General features: G+C 41.8%; 1 protein-coding gene across 1 annotated transcript in view; it reads right to left on the bottom strand.

Annotated features, from left to right (window-relative positions):
- HTR2C (5-hydroxytryptamine receptor 2C) overlaps window positions 1-20,760 on the bottom strand; it is a 150,350-nt gene that overhangs the window by 24,853 nt on the left and 104,737 nt on the right. The window contains exon 4 of the mRNA XM_069811357.1: window positions 17,041-17,115. Within this exon, the coding sequence (XP_069667458.1) occupies window positions 17,041-17,115 (75 nt within the window). The remainder of the gene's footprint in view (window positions 1-17,040; window positions 17,116-20,760) is intronic.

Raw genomic sequence — 20,760 nt, 5'->3', positions numbered from 1 at the left:
ACTTGCAAAACGCATTCCCTGTTTAGCTTCCTCCAAGCCAATGGCCATCTCTGATTCTTCGTGACTGTACAGGTAGAAATGCCAGCATGAGAGTGCTCCACAGAAGCCCCTGTAAAAAGCAATTATTTGGGGGTTGCTAAGAAGCCTCAGAAATCTGCTCCATATCCTTGAGTGCCATCTACTGTCCTGTCACTGAATACCTTAGGTGCAAACCTCCCGCTTGCAAAGCATTTCTGCCACCATGCTCAGGCTGCTTCTGACCAAGAACAGATACATCTTTCGTTACAGGAGAAGCGTCAGGCTGGAGTTTGTCACATTGGAAACTTTCACTGTAGGAGCCTGAAAGGTGATAGAACAGCACCTTCAGTGTCTTTCTCAAGGAAATAATTTGCTAATGAACACTATTACACATTCAGTAATCCCAAGGAAGTCTGTGAACATGTGAGCAAGCACCACCATTTTCTAGGAGTTTAATGGCCACCATGCAGCAACTCAGCATAGCAATCCATGGGTGTGCAACCCACCCCAATTAAAAGGCAATGCAACAAAGAATCATCCATGAATCATCCATCCATGAAACAGGAGTGGAACAGAATTCATCCAGTATGCAACCAAGGTTCAGATATTTAATTAAATAATTCTAATAACAATCTAGAAAATGCATGTATTGCTAATCAATTCTATACTCTATAGGAATAACCTGCTGAACCATGCGAATGTGCAAACAACTCTCAGATTGCACCCAGAAATGTACAGTTATCCACCAGGATTCTTGTAGTGGTACAACCCAGACTTACACTTTGGGGGAAATTTTGCTGATAACATTCTTTTAACTGAGGAGTAGGATGTAGAAATGAGATGAAGCAAACAAGTGCAGCTAAACTAGTCCAAGTTACTTAAATACTTGAGCTCTTCTCAAATCTTGCACAATGCTTGAAAATCACATTTCAGTAGCCTTTGTATTCCTCTACAGTGTTTCGAAGTCTGGAGTCCCCTTCCCTCCACAGTCAACCTTTAATTACTTAGCTGTCCTTCCCCACTTCTTCACCCTGTTATCCCACAATACTTAGATGTTTCCCCATATTTCCAGGCCATAGGATCCCCAGAGGCTCCTTTCACAGGCCTGGAAAATAATTTTCCATAGCAGGACTAGGTCCGGAAGCTTCATTGGCAAGATAAGCTGGACAGCGTGGTGCCTGTTGGAAAGCCTGTTTCTCCGTCAGTGGCATAGGAGGCTTTCCTAGACAGCCCAGACACCTGCAGGACATGGACATGCGAGTGGAGAGCCCCTGGTGTGATCTGCTCCACTTGCATCACTGCAAGAAAATACGAACTTTAAGGGCTCATGTTTAATCAAACCTCTCCGTGGGGAAGTATACACAGAATTACAATCTGGGGATGTCTCTACATTAAGCCTCAGAGGGAAGAAGGCTTGTGGACTTCACCTCAGCATGTTGCAGTATTTCTTCCTTTCTCATCTGCAGAGGTCTGCAGGCTCATTCTGTCATCAGCCCAGGAGCAGCCAGTGCTACGGCCGAGAGACTCATCTCCTGGCCCTGCTGTAGGTTTTGATTTATTCAGCCTATCTAGGAACCAACCTCCCATCTGGGTATGATACTCAGAGAAGACTAGCTCATCCCAAGTCCCCTTGCCATGAATAGGGCAGGTCACCCTGTCACCAGCACCCGAGCACCAAAAGCAACCCTGGGAAAGCAGGAGTCTGGGAGGGTTGCATTCAGCCAAAGCTGCACTGTCCCTCTTGAGAAGCATGGGGCTTCTGTACCCCCGCTCAGCCCACACCCACCCAGCAGAGCTGATACACCCCCAACCGGCCTGATGCAGCATGATTTTAAATCAGCCTTTGACTCAAAGCAACCAATTTGTTATTCGGTGTGACAGCCCAGCTTGTAAAATCGTGTAATATGATGTTAAGGATTTGCATTATTGTAAGCATTTTGTACACAACTTGTTACTAATTAAAACTGCTCACTACTTACAGAGTCTACTATAAAAGACTTGAAGTTGGAAAAAGATTTAATCTTAGATTATGGTCCTTTCATACTGCAGCACTTACAGCCTATAAAATGCCAGATTGTTGTCAAACTGCTGCATGAGGACACGGAAAACTCAACTCAGCACAGCTTTCTTTACAGATCCAAAGATTTAGAAATGCCTCAGACTATGCCAACAGGTATACCTTCATCCTCACATCCTGGAATTCAGGTGACATCCCTCAGCCAAAAAGAAAACAAACACTCAGCAACATCAATCCTGCCTGACTTTATGTCCCTCTCTGACAAATGATGCAGGTACGCAGTTTTGAATCCTGAGAAGGTCTGTGTTGAAAACGGCAATGCAGGACGAGTTGATCCCGTTTCCCATAACAATGTTTTGGCATGTGGAACGTATTCCAGATGGGTAGCATCAGAGGAAAAGTGAAACTTAACATATGACCACCATCTGGGTACAGTTGTACTCCTTTATTTTTGAGTTTTGCAGAAATTATAGGCCTATTGTAAGTTCCATTAACATGAAGTAGAAGTTTAATTTAATATGGATAAATGAAGTGTGGGCGTACTGATATATTAGAAAGATTACTATTACCCAGAAAATTATAGTGGTCTCATGAGGTGGAAAAGGAAACTAAAGAAATGATATTTAGTTAAGTTATACCACTGGGTTTTTTGATAGACTTGTTTTTGCTTTGTAATCACGTGCAACGTTATTTTATTACCATGGTTATACCATTATTACAGTGTAATCTTGCACTTGATTACAAATCAAAACCAGTGGTAACTATGATAATAAAATAATGTGTTAACATAATAATCTACCAAAATGTAATAAAATAAGTGTTGCTGTAGATTTAACAAATGTAAATGAGTCATATGAGTGCCGTAGTAGAACTAGTTACTCTCAAGATACAAGAGGTACTTATCCCAATGTGATCTAGGAAAAATTTGGAAAAATCATTATGGAAAGTAGATAACATAAGATCTAAAGGGTAAGTTTAAAGGACTTAATCTTGGAAGTTGTTTTTCCTATGTTCATGCTTGTCAACGTTGACTTGCCATGTTATATCAAACAAATAACCTTGTTCTGCTGTTGTGCATCTTGGGTGGAGACAGCTACCTAGATTTTAACAGTAGACACACAGCTTCTGGCTTCTGCTGTGTTAAAAACCAATCTCTTTCCGTTTACTTCAGATCAGCTGATAAGAAGGAATGAACAAAGGCTTAACTGGCAAATTCAAAATTTTACCCAACAAATTCAAAATCTAAATAGTGGAGTGAGAAGTAGTTACCATTCAGAACAAATGCACCGACATAAGGACAGAGGTCTGCTGCCTCTTAAAAACAGCCATCAGTATTCATAGGTGTCAGACACGCATTTACAGTCTTCTGCATCCCAGTGGGTGCCAAATAGGTATGGTAAAAGCCTGTCATACAATTTCTATATCCCAACAGCACTGAGACCTTTTTCTTCAGCTGCTGCCTCTGATTGGGGATGGAAATAGGTGTTTATAAAAAAAATCAAACCACCCCAAATTTACCTAAAATAAACACGTTGCAAAAAAAATTATACATCAGAAGGTAGAAACAGATTGGTCAGGGTAACAACTGGTCTGTCCCGATAACTCCAGCACAGCTGGAGAAGAGAGCCTGCTGCCAACATGTCAACAGCAATGGAACTCAAACTGCCCAAAAAATAACGGAGAATCAACAGAACCTTATTGACCATCCTGCCTTGCCCATAAAAATCTCGTACCTAAGAGTTGATAGAGGAGCTAGGTATTTCATGTTTTTGCATTACTTGTTGAACTTTGTAGTCCTGAACCTTTTTCATCTAGGAACCGAGACAGCATCTTGGAGGAGAGATCACTCACTAAACCCACTGCTGTCACTGTGCTTATCAGAGTTCCTGCAGGAATAGTAAAGTTTTCCAACAACAAGAGTTATTACAACCAGAAAACATGGAGGAGGCTGGAAAAATGGAATATATATTTGAAATTAATACATGAAACCAAAATTGTTGACATAGCACATATTGGTAATCACAGTGTAGGCTTCGTTACAGGCTCATGCACAAATTCCCCTCATCTCATTAGCATCTTTAATGACAATTTTGGCAGAAAAGCTAGTGAGGGTCCATTCTGCTTCTGAGTTGTCCATTCAGAAAAGGGTTGTATTGTGTCAATGAGGCAGTGTGCAAATTAGCGCAATGCAGAGCAATTGGCATGTGGCCCCTCTTCCATCAATGTAATTTCCATTTAATTATCATGCAAGCAGATGAATTATATCAAAACCTCTTTCCCAGCATGTGCTAAATACACAAAGTGGCAACTTAATGCTACTCTTACCGTTAGGTCTCAGGGAAGTGAACTAACCTATGAGGGTATTTCTGCATATTTTAATGAATATTAGACAACTCTAGAACCAGAATTTCAAGGGGTGCGTCATGTGAATCACAGAGACATTAAAATCATAATTTGCTGAGTAGAATTTAATGATATCAATTCAATAGACAGATGTGAAAGGAAGTAGAAGAAATATTTGAGTTAATTCTGAGTTAATTGACCCAATCCTGGAAACATTCATAATTCAAACTAATGTGTTACATTGGTATATTTGTCTTTGAATATATCTAAGTGCTTTTCAGAGATTCACCTTGCTTCTCTGTATTTCTTTCCATCTTATGTAAAGCAGCTGTCTATATATGTATTGGCCTGCATAATGGCAGTGATTTTTCCATACTTTTGAGCTCAAAGGTTGGGTTGGCCCATTACATGCACCTCTTCTAAAAATGCAGTAGTCTGTTCCTCGGGGTCTTGGCATGTCACCGTCACTCAGGTTGAGCCCTTAGGCAAGGAATTGTGATATTATTGTATCAATCCCAAAAAGAACATTAAGGTTACCATATGCTGAAAAGAAATCGTACTTATTTTCACAAAATGCTGCCCATAACACAATACAGTAAAAGCAACAAATATGATAGGATGTACACAAATATACTAAACAGCAAAATGCTGACATGAGGCATCTATCCACATGCAACAACAGACTTCCGGAGTGAATACAGGCTTAATTTCCAAACAGAACAAGGATGAAAGAGTTTTTCAATTACATGTTAAGTCAAGACAGAGTACAGAAATACAGCTGACCATCCTTGGAGTTCTGCATTTCCCCTTACGTTCTCCAATATCTGCAGCTGCAGCCAGCACAGGAAAATGAGCCATATGTTAATATTTACAACAGACTGCAAGTAGGACCATTCCTGGAAATTATAACTGCTCACTGGCAAGTGCTGAGAAACACATGCTACTAACTAGGTCCTCATCGCAATTTCATTCTGCTGGGGTGAGTGAGAAGAGATAGCAAGTTCTCAGTATGAGATAATACGTCCTAGATGTTTGGGGTGTGAAAGTGTTGCTAGATTAAGCTGCAGGCACCTTCTAGGAGGGGAAGAAGGGGCATTTATGGATAAGAGAAAACAGAAATAAAAGTAATAACTGGTAGGGGGTGTTCGGGATGGACAGAAGGGATGAAGCCATTGAGATGCGTTCCTCTGTCACAGCTCAGGCCAGGCTGCTGTGGTCACATCTGTGTTTTAAACTCCAAGTCACACACATGATGCTTCTAAATGGAGAACATTTTATTTCCCGCTTTCCTAAGTCCATTTAATGTTTAGGTAATGATTAAGAGGAGTTGCTATCCTTCCTGCTCTATTATTTCATGGAATTTACTATTCTTCTCCCCCCCCTTTAAAAAAAAAAAAAAAAAAAATCACACTGTTTACAAAAATCAATAGAAGCAAATGTCAGTTCACAGGCAGCTCCCTTGCTCACTGAGCAGATGCTGCTTGAGCACCAGGCTTTGTGGTGTGCTTGGAGAGGCGGTGCACATTTTAACTGGGTCTTTTTCCAGATGGCCAACAGATTGTGCGAATGAGGGAGGCTCGAGCTACAGCTGAAGCCAGATTCAGGCAAGTTTTGCAAAGGGGCACCTAGGCTGGGACTAGCATCCATATCTAAGTCCCTTTAAGAAGTTATCACAGGTAAATACGTATGTACAATGATATAGACTAAAATGAACACAATCTTGGTGAAATGTCTGCAGTTCCGGTAAAATCCTTTTTCTTTATTTTAAAATTTAAGTTTAAGATTAGGGGATTAAACATACCTAAGGAAGACTCTGGGTGGCCATGTCTCACATGGCCCCAGTGCCCAGAGGTGGTGGTGTTCCTCCTTTCAGACGAGGCTAAATCTGTCTGTGGGAAACACATTAGCTGTCTTCATTTTACTTGTCATCTCTGTGATCTGCCTGGCACCTTTATAAAGTAGCAAATTTATCATTGGAACAATTTATCATCATAGGGTCTTTCTATTTATATATAACAATTCCGCTTTTCTCATTATCTTGTATCAATTTCTGATTTGCTACAAAGCATGTAAGTTTATGAGTTTAGTTGAAAAGAAATATAAAAGTTAATTACAATGAGGCAATGCACTTACAAAGCTACTACTGGATCTAACAGGCTACTGTCATAAAAAGTAAACAAAGATTCATGCATTTTAAAGCACATTTAGCTTCACTGATCTAGAAGCAAATTGGGCATGAGAAGATTGTACTGACAGCATTAAAACTGCTGCTGTATTTAAACTGACATCAGTACTCCTGTGAAACAGAAATATAACTCTACACACTCCAGGTTTTTGGGGCTTTACACTCTTGTGAGTTTTAAAACCCATTGCATCTTCCAAAAAAATTTAGCAAAAGGATGAAATAAAAAATATAATTGTATCTAAATCTTTATTTGCATTAAATAACAGCATTTAAATGTGTGCCATTCAAAATCATCCTAATGAGTCATACTTGAACATGAAAGATTTATTTTGGATTGGCAATTCTCAATTACACCAGGCAGGCAAGACATGCTTATCCAATTTAGTGTCTAAAATATGAAAAATAGCTCCCTGATTGGATGCTGCATACATGCTGTGGGTAAATTAAAGAACTGTAAGGCCATATGGTCAACTAGCGTAAGTAGGAGTTAATCCACTGAAATCATCTAGAGTATTTTAACATTTCCCTTCACCTCTCAGGAACTCGGAACTCAGACAAAGGTGGACTCCACCAATCTTTTCTGCTACATTTGTAGAGGCTGCATCCAAGGAAACATCCTCACTGACATGCCTGGGTGATATTTTACATGGTTCGTGCTTACCTAGAACTGCTTCCATGATGTGTTTTAGGGTCAGGCCGCATCTCAAGTTGAGCTGTGGAGCTGGAAGTGGTGCAAAAACCCCTGCCTCCACTTAGCAAGTGCCCACCAAGGCTTTGTTACAGAAACCTGCTCTGCAAGCTGCTTTCATTACCAATTAGCTTCTGGCCTAATTTCAGACCACAGCCTTAAATGGTTTAGAGATGATGGGCCTAACTGACCTAGTGATGAGTTCTTGTGCCCTAGTAGAGCTGTGAGAGAGGAAATACTGATAACATGTTCCCCTGAATAAAACTGCAAAGGGGAAGCAGCCCAGTTTATCAACTTTTGAAGGAAAGTTGCAAAGCATATTTACTTCTTACAAAGTACAAAGGTACATAGAGGCTCTGCTTTTTTCACACTGCAGTGTTAGGATTTTCTATTTTAAAAAAGCTTCTTGCAAGAACCTTGAGGTTGGCAAGGAGATGAATTTTTTATTTTGTAATAAGGTGCTCAGAGGTTTGTCATGGCTTTCTGTTGCTACACACTGACACATACAGATCCTGGCTTTGGCATCACAACAGCAGGCAGACCTGAAAGGAAACAGGCTCTGGAAGATGTAAGATATGACTGCAGTAGCTCAGTGTCTTACCACTACTCGGTAGCAAACAACAGGACACAGTGAATCAGAAAGTCCTTTTCAATCCTGTATTCCTGTGGGATCAGGAAACTCTCCTTGGAATCTCTTTGTGATTTCATTTTCCTATTTGGATCATGTTGGTCAGCAAAATATGACTTCTTTCTCTGAATTGAACGTGCTACTTCTGCTTTTTAAAAATTTTTATTTTTTAACCAAAACCAATGAAATAAACAAAAGAACCTCAACAATCTCAGCCAACCCAGAAGAAAGGAGTTCACTCCTTTTCCAGCAGGAAACATGGAGCAAAAAAGAAGCACCTGAGGGAGAACCAGCCTCACAAAGCCAATGCAAAGGCAATCGCAAGAAGCTTTTCACGCCAAACCACATTAAGCAAGTGAATTCCCACTGAAATACACTTTAGGATCAGGCCCTGCACAGGCTGGGAGCTCATTTCTCTTACCTATATGTACCATAAAGCTTTAACAGGAGAGTAGCTCATGCTTTGTGTGATGGTGCTGAAACCTAATAGACAGCAATGCCACAAAGGGAGCTGCATTGCAGTGACAGAAGAGATTTCCTTAGACTCAGAGGAAAGCAGCAAAACAGCTGGGACCCTTCTAGATGAAGGATGCTGCCATAGTCATGCCAAGAGCTACAGTCATGACCAGGCAGGAGGAGTGTAAAGAGGATTGGAGGAGGCAGAGAGGTGCTCTAGCAAAAGCCCTAGTCTCTCTGAACTTGCTGCCAATGTTCCCACTGACTTTAGCATGGTCAGGATCTCCCCTGGTGCATTTTGTCGGAAGCCATTCCCTAGGTCTACCTGTAAGCATAGGGGAAAAAAAGTCACACTGTGTTACCTACCTGCAGCCTCCTGCCACTGATCAAAGCAAAGGAGACAGTAACACATTTAGAAAATAAAATCTAGGGTGTTCTTCAGAATTTCTGTTTTTCATTTTTCTACATTTAGGAAAAAAAACCCAAACAAAACAAAAAACCAAAAGGACTTCTCTTTTCTACTTGATGGGTCACATTTAATCTCAGAATATGGATTCATTCTTCTATATGGTATTTTCCACGTTAGCACAACCAATTTTGTTCAGGCCTTTCTGCAAGAGGCTCTGTCCGTGAAAAAGCCTGTCAAACCCACAGGGCAAACAATAAGGCTCTGCAGCATCCCTCACAATCTGTGAAAATCAGGGTCACAAGCACATTTTCCTGAAAAAGGCCAGGATTAGCTCTCAGCCTGGCAGTGCTGTAATGTGCCGAGACTATCGAATGGTGCATGCATGGCTCATTTACACCTGACACCCACCACTGCAAGGCTGGCATAGCCCCCTGACCACTGATGTGCACCCTGCTCTTGAGTGCATATCCAGGGGCTCTGTGATCCCTTACATCTTGCTGGAGGGGTGATGTTTAATTAAATCTAACACAAGCTGATTCAAAGCGCATGCAATCAATAAATGTTCTAGCAGACAACAGAAAGCAGCCATGCAACCTCCTCCATGAACCGCCCTCATGATGGAAGCTACCAGAAACAGAAGCTGTTGAAAGTGTTCGTGCTGTGTTCATCCATGCTGATCCGAGCAGCCTGAGCTCCACGTGCAGCAACATCATCCCTGGTAAATCACAGGCTAAAGGCTCCATTAACCCGCAGTAGGCAAAGTAGCTAGTTGCTTAACAGCAAGAGGTTAGGAGGAACAAAAAAACATGTTTACAAATGTGAAATGTTTATTGTTCTCTGGTGTTTTCTCCTAAAGCTGGCACATTGACAAGATCCTCTTCTCGATGGGAATGAACACGGGGAGGGTAATAAAGAATACCTCTGCCTAGACTGAGAAGCAGGCTGAAGCCAAAGCTGGATGATATACCAGCAGTGCAGAGTGAAGAAATAACAAGAAAGAGGCAGGTGGTAAAAAATTAAATAGTAACAGATCTGCCTCTGTATCTGACAGCAGAAATTGGTCTTCAGAGTCCCATAAACTGATGCTCCACAATGTGGATTATAGCTGAGATCAAATTAGTCATAAGGACCTGGCACAAAACTGCCGGGCCCTACCCACAGCAGGTAGGAAAGGTGCCATTCAAACTCTCTCTTAAGCTGGCATTGATTTACTCTGGGGAAAATCCTCTTTGCAACAGCAAACCCTTTGCTACATCACCCAGAGCTCAGCAGTATGGGAAACAAGATTAGAGACCTAAGGCAAGGGGTCCTGTCCTCTCCTCATGAAAAAAAAAAAAAAAAAAAAGAAAGAAAAAAAAAGACTTGCCACATGCAAGTGAATCTGAGCAATGCTGAAGTGATGGGCAAGAAGCCTGTAGAGGACAGCTAATACGTGAGCTGCTGCATCCTGGGAGCTCAGGCATAGCTGTCTTCATCGCTGTCAGAGGAGGACATGCTGAGCTCCTTCCTTGGAGGAAGAGATGCTCGCTGACCACAGAAACCGGCTTCTGTTTCCCACAGGCCCCAGAGAGCTGCCCAGTTCACAGCACACGCCTGCAAACTGCAGACTGGATCTCACAGCTTTGCAGCCCCGGAATGGCTTTTGCTGTTTGAACATGCTGAAGGACGGCATCTGAGTTTCTCAGCAGTGTTACAGGGTTGGAAATCTGTTTTCAGTCAGCATTAGAATAAACATGGGAACTTTTGAAGATTTTTGCAGTAATAGAGTTATGTTAAAAAAAATACACATTTTCAGGACAGAAGTTCTACTTTATACTTTGAAATATAGTCCGAAACGCCCTGGTGATTATTATGTTACTGGATAAATTTTTAGGTTTTGCACAACAGATCATCACGAAGCTGGCAGAATGGGGACTCGGACTCCCACATGCTGCAGAAATACTTCACCAGCAACGAGAATAATCCCATTCCTCTTCCAGCTCCCCAGGAGAAGCGCCGTAGACATGGATACACTTCTACAGAGTTTTCACTTTTGGCAAGGCACCGTATTTTAATAAAAAATATAATTAGACGAAAGCACTCTGAGCAGTTTTATTTGCCATAACATGCTTGCTCAGGATGCTACAGGGAGAGGCCCTTGCTCCCTGCTTTTCTGCAGCGTGAGGCATCAAGTGGTTCATAGCACAACGGGGTCCAGGCTCCCACGAGCTGCAGCAGAGCAGGTACAGGAGAGAGGGAGCTTCACTGAGTAAAGCATTCGCTTCCAGAGCACGTAATGAAGAATAACAGCATTCATTTTCAGAAGGAAAGTGCAGACCAGTACACCTTGTGGAACATGACCTTTGTATCTATAACCAAAGTTAATGACGCCTTGCCGAGAGCCCAGAAGGGACACTTGTGCATTCATTATAGCCACTTATTAACACCCAGTTCACTTGTCCTACCTCCCATAACAGATGGCAGTGCAGGTAAGAGAGATATCAAAATATCACAGAGGCTGGGTGATAGTTGAGGTTCGTTGCACCTATACATCGTTGCCCCACAATACTTGCTCTGACTTTGGCCCCTGTACATTGCATACAGCAAAGAGCATGGCCCGGGCTGGGGTTTGGTATGGCTGCATGCTCTCACACGGGTTGGAGGAAAGACTCAAATGGTCCCGTCAGACAAACACAGGGGGAATTGCTGACACAAGGAGCTGCCTGCAATCCTTTCTTGTGGGGCACAGCATCTCCAAGGATGCAATTCAGATGATACTTGGGGTGCACTACCAGCAAGCCCTGCCTGCTCCTTTCTCTCCCAATATTCTCAAATACATTCCTGGCTGTCTCATCCCGCTTGCCATGACAATGCTGCAAATTTACCAGCTGCTGTCGCTGCAGAGAGGCCTGCTAAGGAAGGGATAGATTTGTCCTGAGGGAGAGGAAAAGAGCTTCCATACGCAAGATTTACAGTGGGTCCCATGGATTTTTTTAGGAGGAATTTACAATGCAAGCCAAGGTTTTACTAAAATCCGATTTTTTATGGGGCCAGTTCCTATTATATTAAAAGTGACAAGCTTTCTAAATCTGTCCATGCAGCTGCAGCACATAGAGAAAAAAACAGCTCAGTTACTGATAAAGGACATTACCATCTGCCCAAAGAAGTGACGGCAGGTCAAACGCTGAACACTATTATAATTTAACCTACTAGAAGACAGATCCTGCAGATGTTAGGAGTGATGCAGAACTATGTTCCAGAGGAGCTAAGTGTGCTTTCCAGCACTTTTTGCTCTACCCAACTTCAGGCTGAGACACTGTTTAGAAGTCAAATCCAACTCAAAGTAATGCTTTAACATAATTAAAATAAACTTCCTAATTGACAACAGTCTTTCTGCAGGCAGCAGGGACTTCCCTGACTTGCTTCCTTGAATTTATAAAATTTATTTAGGGATTGTTCCTTTGCTTGCAAGCTTCGAAACCAAAATCCATGCATTGTCTCAAAAGGAAAAACTCAGCAGAAAGAAAGCCAATATATAGGCTTGACCAGGAAACTTTTCACTGTCCTCTTCCTAGACCAGAACCTCACCATCAGTGCTCTCCGTGTGTCTTGTTTTACAGGGCACAGCAGCAGCTCATCATGGAAGAGGTGGAGACCACCTTTCTCCAGTTTTATGGGCTGCCCATTTTTGATCTTTCTCTTACTCAACCTGCTGAGGACTCAAACTTCAAGGAGGCTTAGAAAGGAGTGTATGAAGAAGCCACTTCAGTCAAATGAATGTTCCCAGGCAGTAGGACCAATCAGTACAGATGTTACTGGTGACATGTTATTTCATTGAAAATAAAAACAATTTTAAGCACCGTGTTTCTCAGTCGGGGGTAGCTGTACCCACACAAACATCTTTTGTCACTTAACTGCATCCATGGTTTGACGTCATTTGTGCTTCCTCTACATTTGTGGTCCACCCAATATTCTTAAATTCTCTTTGGATTGTTGCATGACCTCTTGGAGAGGAAGACAACAACAACAACAAATAAATCAAATACCTCAACACACCTTCACCAAGGGCTAAGCTTTTTTTTTTTTAAACAATTTTTTTTATTTTGCATAGCTACTACAAGACTGCCACATGCCTTCCAGAAGAGTGTCCAGCAGTTTTTTTCTATGATACTAATTGAGAAAATGAAAGACACAGAAAGAAAAGGCATTCATGCTAATTTCATATAAAGTATTTATCTCGACGGAGAATATTGCACTAGGGTCATACACAACCTGCCTGTTGAGAAAGTCCTGGGGATGGGGCTGGTCCTTGCATGAACAAGTGGAATTTCATCAGTTAGACAAAAAAAAATGTCCCAATGACTGTATCCAGCTCATATTGGTGCCATTCTGCAAATATCAAATTTGATTTCTCGTCTCTTATAACAAAAGAATACAAAAACCTTGGGGAGATTTTCATACAAGACATCAATAAAAAGACACATCAAAATAATGAGAAAGAATAACAAAAGACTAGAATAAGTTAAATTCCTGTGACAATTTTTAAAAACAATTCTGCCTTAATAAAAATAGCAAGAAGATGACTCTGAAGTGCCGTGGAGCACTATGGTCTTCATTTCGAAGTGCTTTGCACTGCTCAGATGATGACACTTTCCCCACTAGTCTGGCTTCCAGTCTTTATTGTGCAAAGTCCAACATTAAAAATTTAACTAAAAAATAAAATAAACAAGATAAAAAGCCAAAAACCAAGGTATGGATAATCTCAGATGAGATCAGAAATTAAATTAAGAAGAAATTTATGTGTATGGAGCAAAGCCAGCTTTCAATGTAACAATTGACAGCTAAAGGCTCCTACTCAAAATGTTTTGGAAGAGGTTGATGCTAATACAAGTGACCAAATTTAATCACTACTGAGAAAGGGCATGTAGCATCACTCCCTCTTCTTGCTAGCTATTGTCACCCTCTCCAGCCCTGAGCTCCTGCGCTGATTTCAGCTCTCCAGCCTTTGACTCTTACTTGACCAGAAGCCATCAGTTTTCCACCAATGCAAGCTAAAGCTATACAGGGTCCTAATGCGATTTCCAAACGTAATCAAGCAGAGTGTCATCATAGGGTGCAATATTTTCAGGGGCTCTGGAAAATCCTGCAAGTTAATGTTTAGCTGCCTCAAAATATTTTACAACCAAGGTCCCATACTCAGCGGGATATGGAGAGTATCCAAGAGGCTATTTAGTATTCCCTCCCTCCCCTCACTCTAAGCACAATTTAAACTTTGGGTAGCAGAAGAGAAGCTTTTACATGGATGCAGGGCACACCATACAGAGCTTTTTTTCTGCAACAGCAACACAGATATGCCACAACTTAATTCCACTTGTCACATTAGGTAAACAAGTTGTTTATGTGGAGAAAATTCAGTAGCAGGATACTCAATATCTGAATTAAAGTTTTCTATGTATCTAATAAACTGGAAAGAGAGTGAGCAATGTTGTAGCATGTTTTTAGATTTCACAAAATTATTTAGGTTGGCTGAGGTTACAAGAAATCTGTGGGGCCTTCAAAAGAGAATAAATGCTGCTGGATGAGTGCATAGCATAGCAGCCAATAGATTTTACTGATGGCAAAAGATAACAAACTAATACATGCTGTTGGATATAAATTTCATTCCACACATCCCAGATACAAGGTGTCATTGGAGAGAAAAAAAAAAAAAATCCCATCTCAGAGTTTATGACATAGTAGAAAGTGCAAGCAGCCTAGGTGTTTCCATTCACTCACACTCTAGCAGAAGAATAAATTGTAGTGGTTACTCAATACAAACAGAAAGGTCATGCATTTAAAATTAACATGCATGAAAAATAATTTCTGAAAATAACGCAACTGCCATCTGGAACTTGGTGTAGTCAAGATGCAGCTAAGGCCATAACTTGGCAGGATTTTTAAAATGACTGACCATTTCTAGATACCTGAATATCATATCACAAAGTGCTAAACAAAACGTTGAGACAGATAGGTAACAGGGGATACAATTCACATAATATAGGGCACAAGTCAAACACCAGCCAATGTAGTCTAGGAGGAAACGTCCCCTTTGAGAAGGCTTTTCTGTAACAGTCTGGCACAGGAAAATTCGTGGCTTTGCTCAGGCCCCTGTCAGAAACAAAATATTAGTCGAGTTGGACCTCTAGTCTGATTTGGTCTGGCAGTTATACTCCAGACTCATTCTCCAGGGTTTTCCATTCATTAAGACCTTTATCTATATTCTAGATAACAGCAACCATTTATAATTTGCTATTTCCTTTCTTATCTCCATTGCAGCTCGTGGTAGGCTTAGGGTCACTGTAACTATGTAGTTTGGTTTTTTTCCAGAGATTTAAAATAATTTCCATTCTCCTTTCATTGTTGTCTCTTCTGAAGGGAAGTGCAGCTCAGCAGCACCTCCCCCATGCCCGCAGCTGTCCCCATGGCTCCTGGACCACCTTCACAGCACCCTGGCCACAGCAGAGCAGACACCACTCTCTGAGCGTCACCTGCATGAGACGTCAGGGTTCATGTTCCAAACAGCAGCATTTGCCTCTAGGGGTCAGAGAACTAAGGCCCATCCACATCCCTAAAAATAACTTCCTCATAAATGCACGTAAACTGCTGCTGAAATACAATTTTCTCAGCACAGAGGTGGATGTTTATAAGGCTCTGGGAAGCTCAGCTGGCACTGGCTCACACTGTGGCTGGGCTGGCAGCCCACAGCTTTTACCCTCACCCCCTGGGTTTTGCTGCAGGCATTTGCCTTGTCTTCACTGCTCTTATGCCAGGCTCTGGCTTTTCTTTCTCTTCTCTTCCAGCTGCCCTCTGAGGATCCTGGTTATAAGCCATGAAAAGCTTTTGTTTGTTCTGCTCCTTCCCACCATCCCAGCTCACTGATCAGAGGCAATAAACGTATATGGGAACTGGTACTGCTCCGTACCGGCTCCTTCTGAGTGAAGGTGGTGTGCTTCTGGCATCATTTCTAAGGGCATTATTTTAACAAGGTGAGATTTCACCTTTCTCCCAACGGCAATCATGTTAATACTTAATATCAGTCATATAAATATTTAAAGCCTCACTACAGTATTGAGAGAAGCAGTTAGCATCTGTCTAGCCCTAGGAGGGCCCAAACACCTAACCTGATAAATATTCTTGTTAAAAGAGCTTGAGCTTCCACTGTGCCATGAGATGCTGCTGGCGCTCTCTGGAGATGAAGCCTTGGCAATACTGTGCTTGTCTTCACTCCTTTTATCAACATGGTGTTCTGCTCTCCGCTGCCACGATACCAGCCCTGGATCCAGGCACCACTCTGCCCATCGGCCAGGCTAGGAGAGCTCCAAAATCCCAGAACATCTGAAAATTTCAGCTGACCCCATCACTAGCAGAGCTGAGCAGGGAGCAGCAGTTACTACCGGCAGTAATGCAGGCAGTTAAACCAGCTGAGAGAGGAAAGGGACCCCCTCAGTCCTCCCCGAGGTGTGCAAATACATATCCAGCAGCCCAGGAACAGCAGGGCGATGCTGCCCTGGCATAGGGAGGCACTCGGGGTAACGTGGCACAGGGAGGACAATGCCAAAGCAGCGCGATGGGTCACAGGTCACGGTCAAAACATCCACTGCCAGTTCACATATTTTGGGGTTACCATTTTTCCAGACCATTGATGGATTTTAAGCACAACTTGTTATGTTAAAATATCAGGGTGATCTCACCAGTTTGCTACATCAGTCATAAGCCAACGACTAGATTATATAATAACTAGCTAAAACTAAGCCAGGAGTTTGTCGGAAGAGGAAGACTATTAATTACTCCAGGTGGATTGACACAGTCACTTACACGTATATGTGACTACAGACACTTAACTCACAACCATGAATACACTAAAAGAGTTAAGGAAACTCCAGTATAAGAAACATCATTTCTTATTTCATCTTTTTTTTTTTTTTTTTTTTTTGAGAATGAAGGGCCAAAACAACAACTGTATTTAACTCCTTGTATCCTTGCCACACAGCATTTGGACTCAGGTGCATGTGGCTGCTTGCAGCAGTAAATATTAACCTTGAGAGCCATTACTAGAAATCAGCAGGGGAAAAAAAAAAAAATTAAAAAAAATAAAAATGACAGAGCAGATGGCCCCAGCTGTTGAAGGAGCACATTGCTCCTTGCTGCAGCTTCAGAAAATACCCAGCATCATCAAAGTGTGCAGCATGCCTTGGCACTGCTGAGGAGATCTGCATTACGAACAATCCAGGCACCCTCCGTCTGTCCTTTCAGGTATCGACTGCACCCAGAAACTTACTCAGCAACACCTTGTCCTTGTCTTGCCTGATCAGGTCTCTCTGCAAGATGTTCACTGCTGATAGCAAGTGCCACCCTAGAAAGGCAAAGCAGGGTCAGGCGAAATGAGACTGCAGAACAGGCTGTTTCACTGACAGCTCTTTCTGCTCCCCCCCCTTCCCTCTGCAGGGGAAATAAACAGCGAAGTCTGCCGCAAGTGCTCAGCACATCTCTGTCACCACATAATAATGATGATAATTATCAATAATAACAATAATCTGGATGTAAAGCTGCTCCAGCAGTTGGGGCTAATGAATGCTGCATCTAATACCAGCCTTCCTGGAAGCTGCATCTGGCTGCCAACATTACAGTGTTTTTTGAAACGCAGAGAGAGAAGCCTGGGCACCTGGAGTCACAGATGATTGTGCTGGCCACTTGTTGGCCACACTCTGGCAACTTGTTAGCAGCTGTGAACCCGTTTCATTAGAACAAAGAAAGTTTAATACCTTCTGTAATTTCCACTCAGATCAGCTGATGAGATTCCCTTGCATTCCTTCACTAGTCCTAGTAGGCAAAGAACAGCCCTCTCTTTCTTGCCCATAAACACTAGACACGATGCAAAGCCACCACTGCTTGTCCATAAAATGCTCCAAGGTGAGCAGACAATCTCCATGTGTTGTCAGAAGCTCCATTACATGCAGAATACTTGATGCCTTATCACACCAGTATCTTTAATTAATCAGAAGTTTTTCCATTGAGATTAAACATGGTGTTAATTTCTCATTTACTCTCCCCAATACATGCTTATTAATTAGCATGCTAATCTGTTTGGTTCGTTAGGAACTGCATGCCATGGAAAACGTTCTAAGTTGTCAAATGCAACTCATCGATTAGTCCAAGACTGATAAATATATCTGAGCACTGACTAACTGGTGAAAAATCCAGCATGACGCATCCTGCCATCCCTTCCTTTGTAATAAGATTCTTGAATTAACTGACAACTTGATTTTTCCTTCTTCTAATTAAGAAAAGCAAACCACTGAAAACCAGAAGTCTTTGTGGAGGGTGTCTAATTTTCCGGTTACGCTTGAAGTGAAATCTACTTCATCTACCTCATTAGCTGAAAAGTAAGGAAATGAACCTACTCTGCAAACCAGAATTTATCACTGGGGCTGAGAGTGCTGATGTGGAAACTTAAATAGAAGAGTGATGAAGTTGCTTTTATTATATGTTTTTTTTAAGGTTCCTTTCTGACTACATAAATTAAAAGTGACTTCTACAAATCTAGAAGAGATGTGCTGCATACATTCCTCCATGCAGCATACGGCAGCTTTTGAAACAGCCCAGTGTCATAATACCTAGAGTTTATAGAATGCACAGGGTAAGATATACAGCATAAAAATGACTGAACATTCACAATTACAGTTCCAAGCAGTAACGCTCTCCCTGCTCAGTCCATGGCCGTGAACCCCGGTTACTCCCAGAGGAATTCTGCTGCTGTGTGAATATTTGCCCCCTTAATCACTGATACTGGTTCGTGTGCTACCATGTCAAACAGAATATAAAACCTACTAAAGCATTTGTATACGTTTGGATTTCCTGACCTCTAGCTTTTAGAAAACAAGATAAAGTCCACTGTCCTACTGGCCACTGTGGCATCCAGAGCGCCTGCAGGCTGCTGTAAGAACCACCATTTTTCCAAAAACTATAGCTCAAAGGAAACTAAGCCAAGAAACCCCATGTTACCCAAGAGGCCAGACTCTGTCCTCAAAACCAGTGTGTGCAATGGTACAGAGATGCTACTTGTGACACCAGATAAAACAGACTCAGGAATAAGGGATGGATCTCTGGAGGCTGTCAGTTATAACAACATTTGTTAACGTTGCGACTCTGCCAAGAGCCTTTCCAGCTGCTGCCTCATGTTGTCATAAGAACTGGTCCACCAAGCTGAGTATAATATACAAGGTACCTGCCTCCCCTCCCTGGCAAGGGCTTCCGAGCTGGCCCAGGGGAGCAATGCCAGCACCCAGCATGGGTCCAGTGGCCTCCTGGCTCTGCTGAAGTAACAGCAGCTATTCTCATTTCTCACAGTATTTCCACAACTTTTCCATGCCTGTTCTGAAATTATAACTTTTGCTCAAAAATCTATTCAATGCCATTTGCCTGCAGAGAGGTGCTTGGGCCATCAACAGCTAATACTGGTACTCTGGTAGAAAAGAGGAATAATTACAACTCCTCTTCAGATCAATGATATTTACTTGCCTCCAAATATGCAGCATGCTTTACACCTCTAAACAACTTTAAGTAATCATTTTCCAGGCAAAACGGAAAATCCATTTCCATTAGTTTCCAAAGACTCAGAAAGTATGTATGTAGGAAGATCGCCTCCATAAATTCACCTTTTTAGAGTCACTAGGTAATCCAGAATTTATGCAAGTGCAGGTCAATAAAATCATTCAGTATTTATATGCTCCCTTTCAAGCTCCAGGGAACCAGAGTAAAATGCTAAAAATAAAATAGACATGTTGTAACACACAGAAGATTTAGAGATAGAACTATTCTGACAGCCCAAAATAAAAGGTTTTATGCATAAGATCTCAATGGCTAGGTCTGTACCTAAATCACATATTGATTTAACTCACTGTAGACAAGTTATATAGGCTTTGGAATGATGTATGCTTGATCAATGTGTTCTAGAAATTAATCTCTGTCTGACTTAATCATTTAGGCAAGTGAAGAAGTCACATAAATATCCCTACATTTTACTTCATAGGACAGTAAACCAATTTCTAATCAAATTTGTAAGTAAACAGTATTATTTGTTTCCAAGAAATATCAATATTTAAGTACTTTTCAAAGAAAATCTGAACACAGACTTCAAAAGTGATTAAATATTATCTATTAAACACACATACATCATATTGATACGTGAGTATACAAACATGATGATCAGAGATACAGAGGCAAATGCAATATCCCTTTGTAATATCCAGGAGTGGGGAGTCCTATCACCATGCTGAAAAAAAATTGGATTTGGAGTCTCGGACAGATGAGAAAGCTGGATGCATTTGATACCTTACTCCTTTGAAGTGCTAACAGTGATTCTACACTTGAGTGCAGGAGCAATGCCCTACTTTAGCACAAACACACCGACCCTAATATGGTAGGGGAGAAATAAATGCTTACGCCTATACATACAGATCTCAAAGTGTTTTAAAATGGAGGGAATTTTCTCAGGTTAGAGATAGGGAAACTGAGGCACGGAAAGGCAAAATGACCCTCTGAAAGGCACAAGGCAAGCTCAGGTATAAATGCCAAGAGTGAAGGCTTTTATTTGAATTGCAAATCTACTAGTGCAAACCTCCTTTCTTAACCACGCTCTTGTTCAAACCCCACTGATATCAGTGGGAGCTCAAGGACTGATTCCGACCTGGCTTAGAGCTGGGTCGATCACAAACAGGTTCCTCAGCTTTTCCCTAAACTCTTGTGTCCTAGCTAATTTGGGGGCAGTACAACCAAAAAGGTAACAAGCTGACTCACTGTTGCAGGGTATTTTTGGTGGTCTCAGCAATAAAAAAACCCTACACCAACACCATTCACAGGTCATTCCCGGCAGCATGGAAACAAGCTCTGCTCCAAGCAGAGCATTGCCCTCACCCAGCAGAGTGTGAACCTCAGCACAGACCCATGCCCAAGTCCACACTGATTCTCCCCAAGCCACCAACGCACGAAAAACGGTGCA

Source organism: Haliaeetus albicilla, chromosome 23 (assembly GCF_947461875.1).
Source record: "Haliaeetus albicilla chromosome 23, bHalAlb1.1, whole genome shotgun sequence".
In the NCBI taxonomy this organism is placed as follows: Eukaryota; Metazoa; Chordata; class Aves; order Accipitriformes; family Accipitridae; genus Haliaeetus; species Haliaeetus albicilla.
The sequence above is the reverse complement of the archived record's forward strand: the minus strand, read 5'-3'. Positions and strand labels throughout refer to the sequence as shown.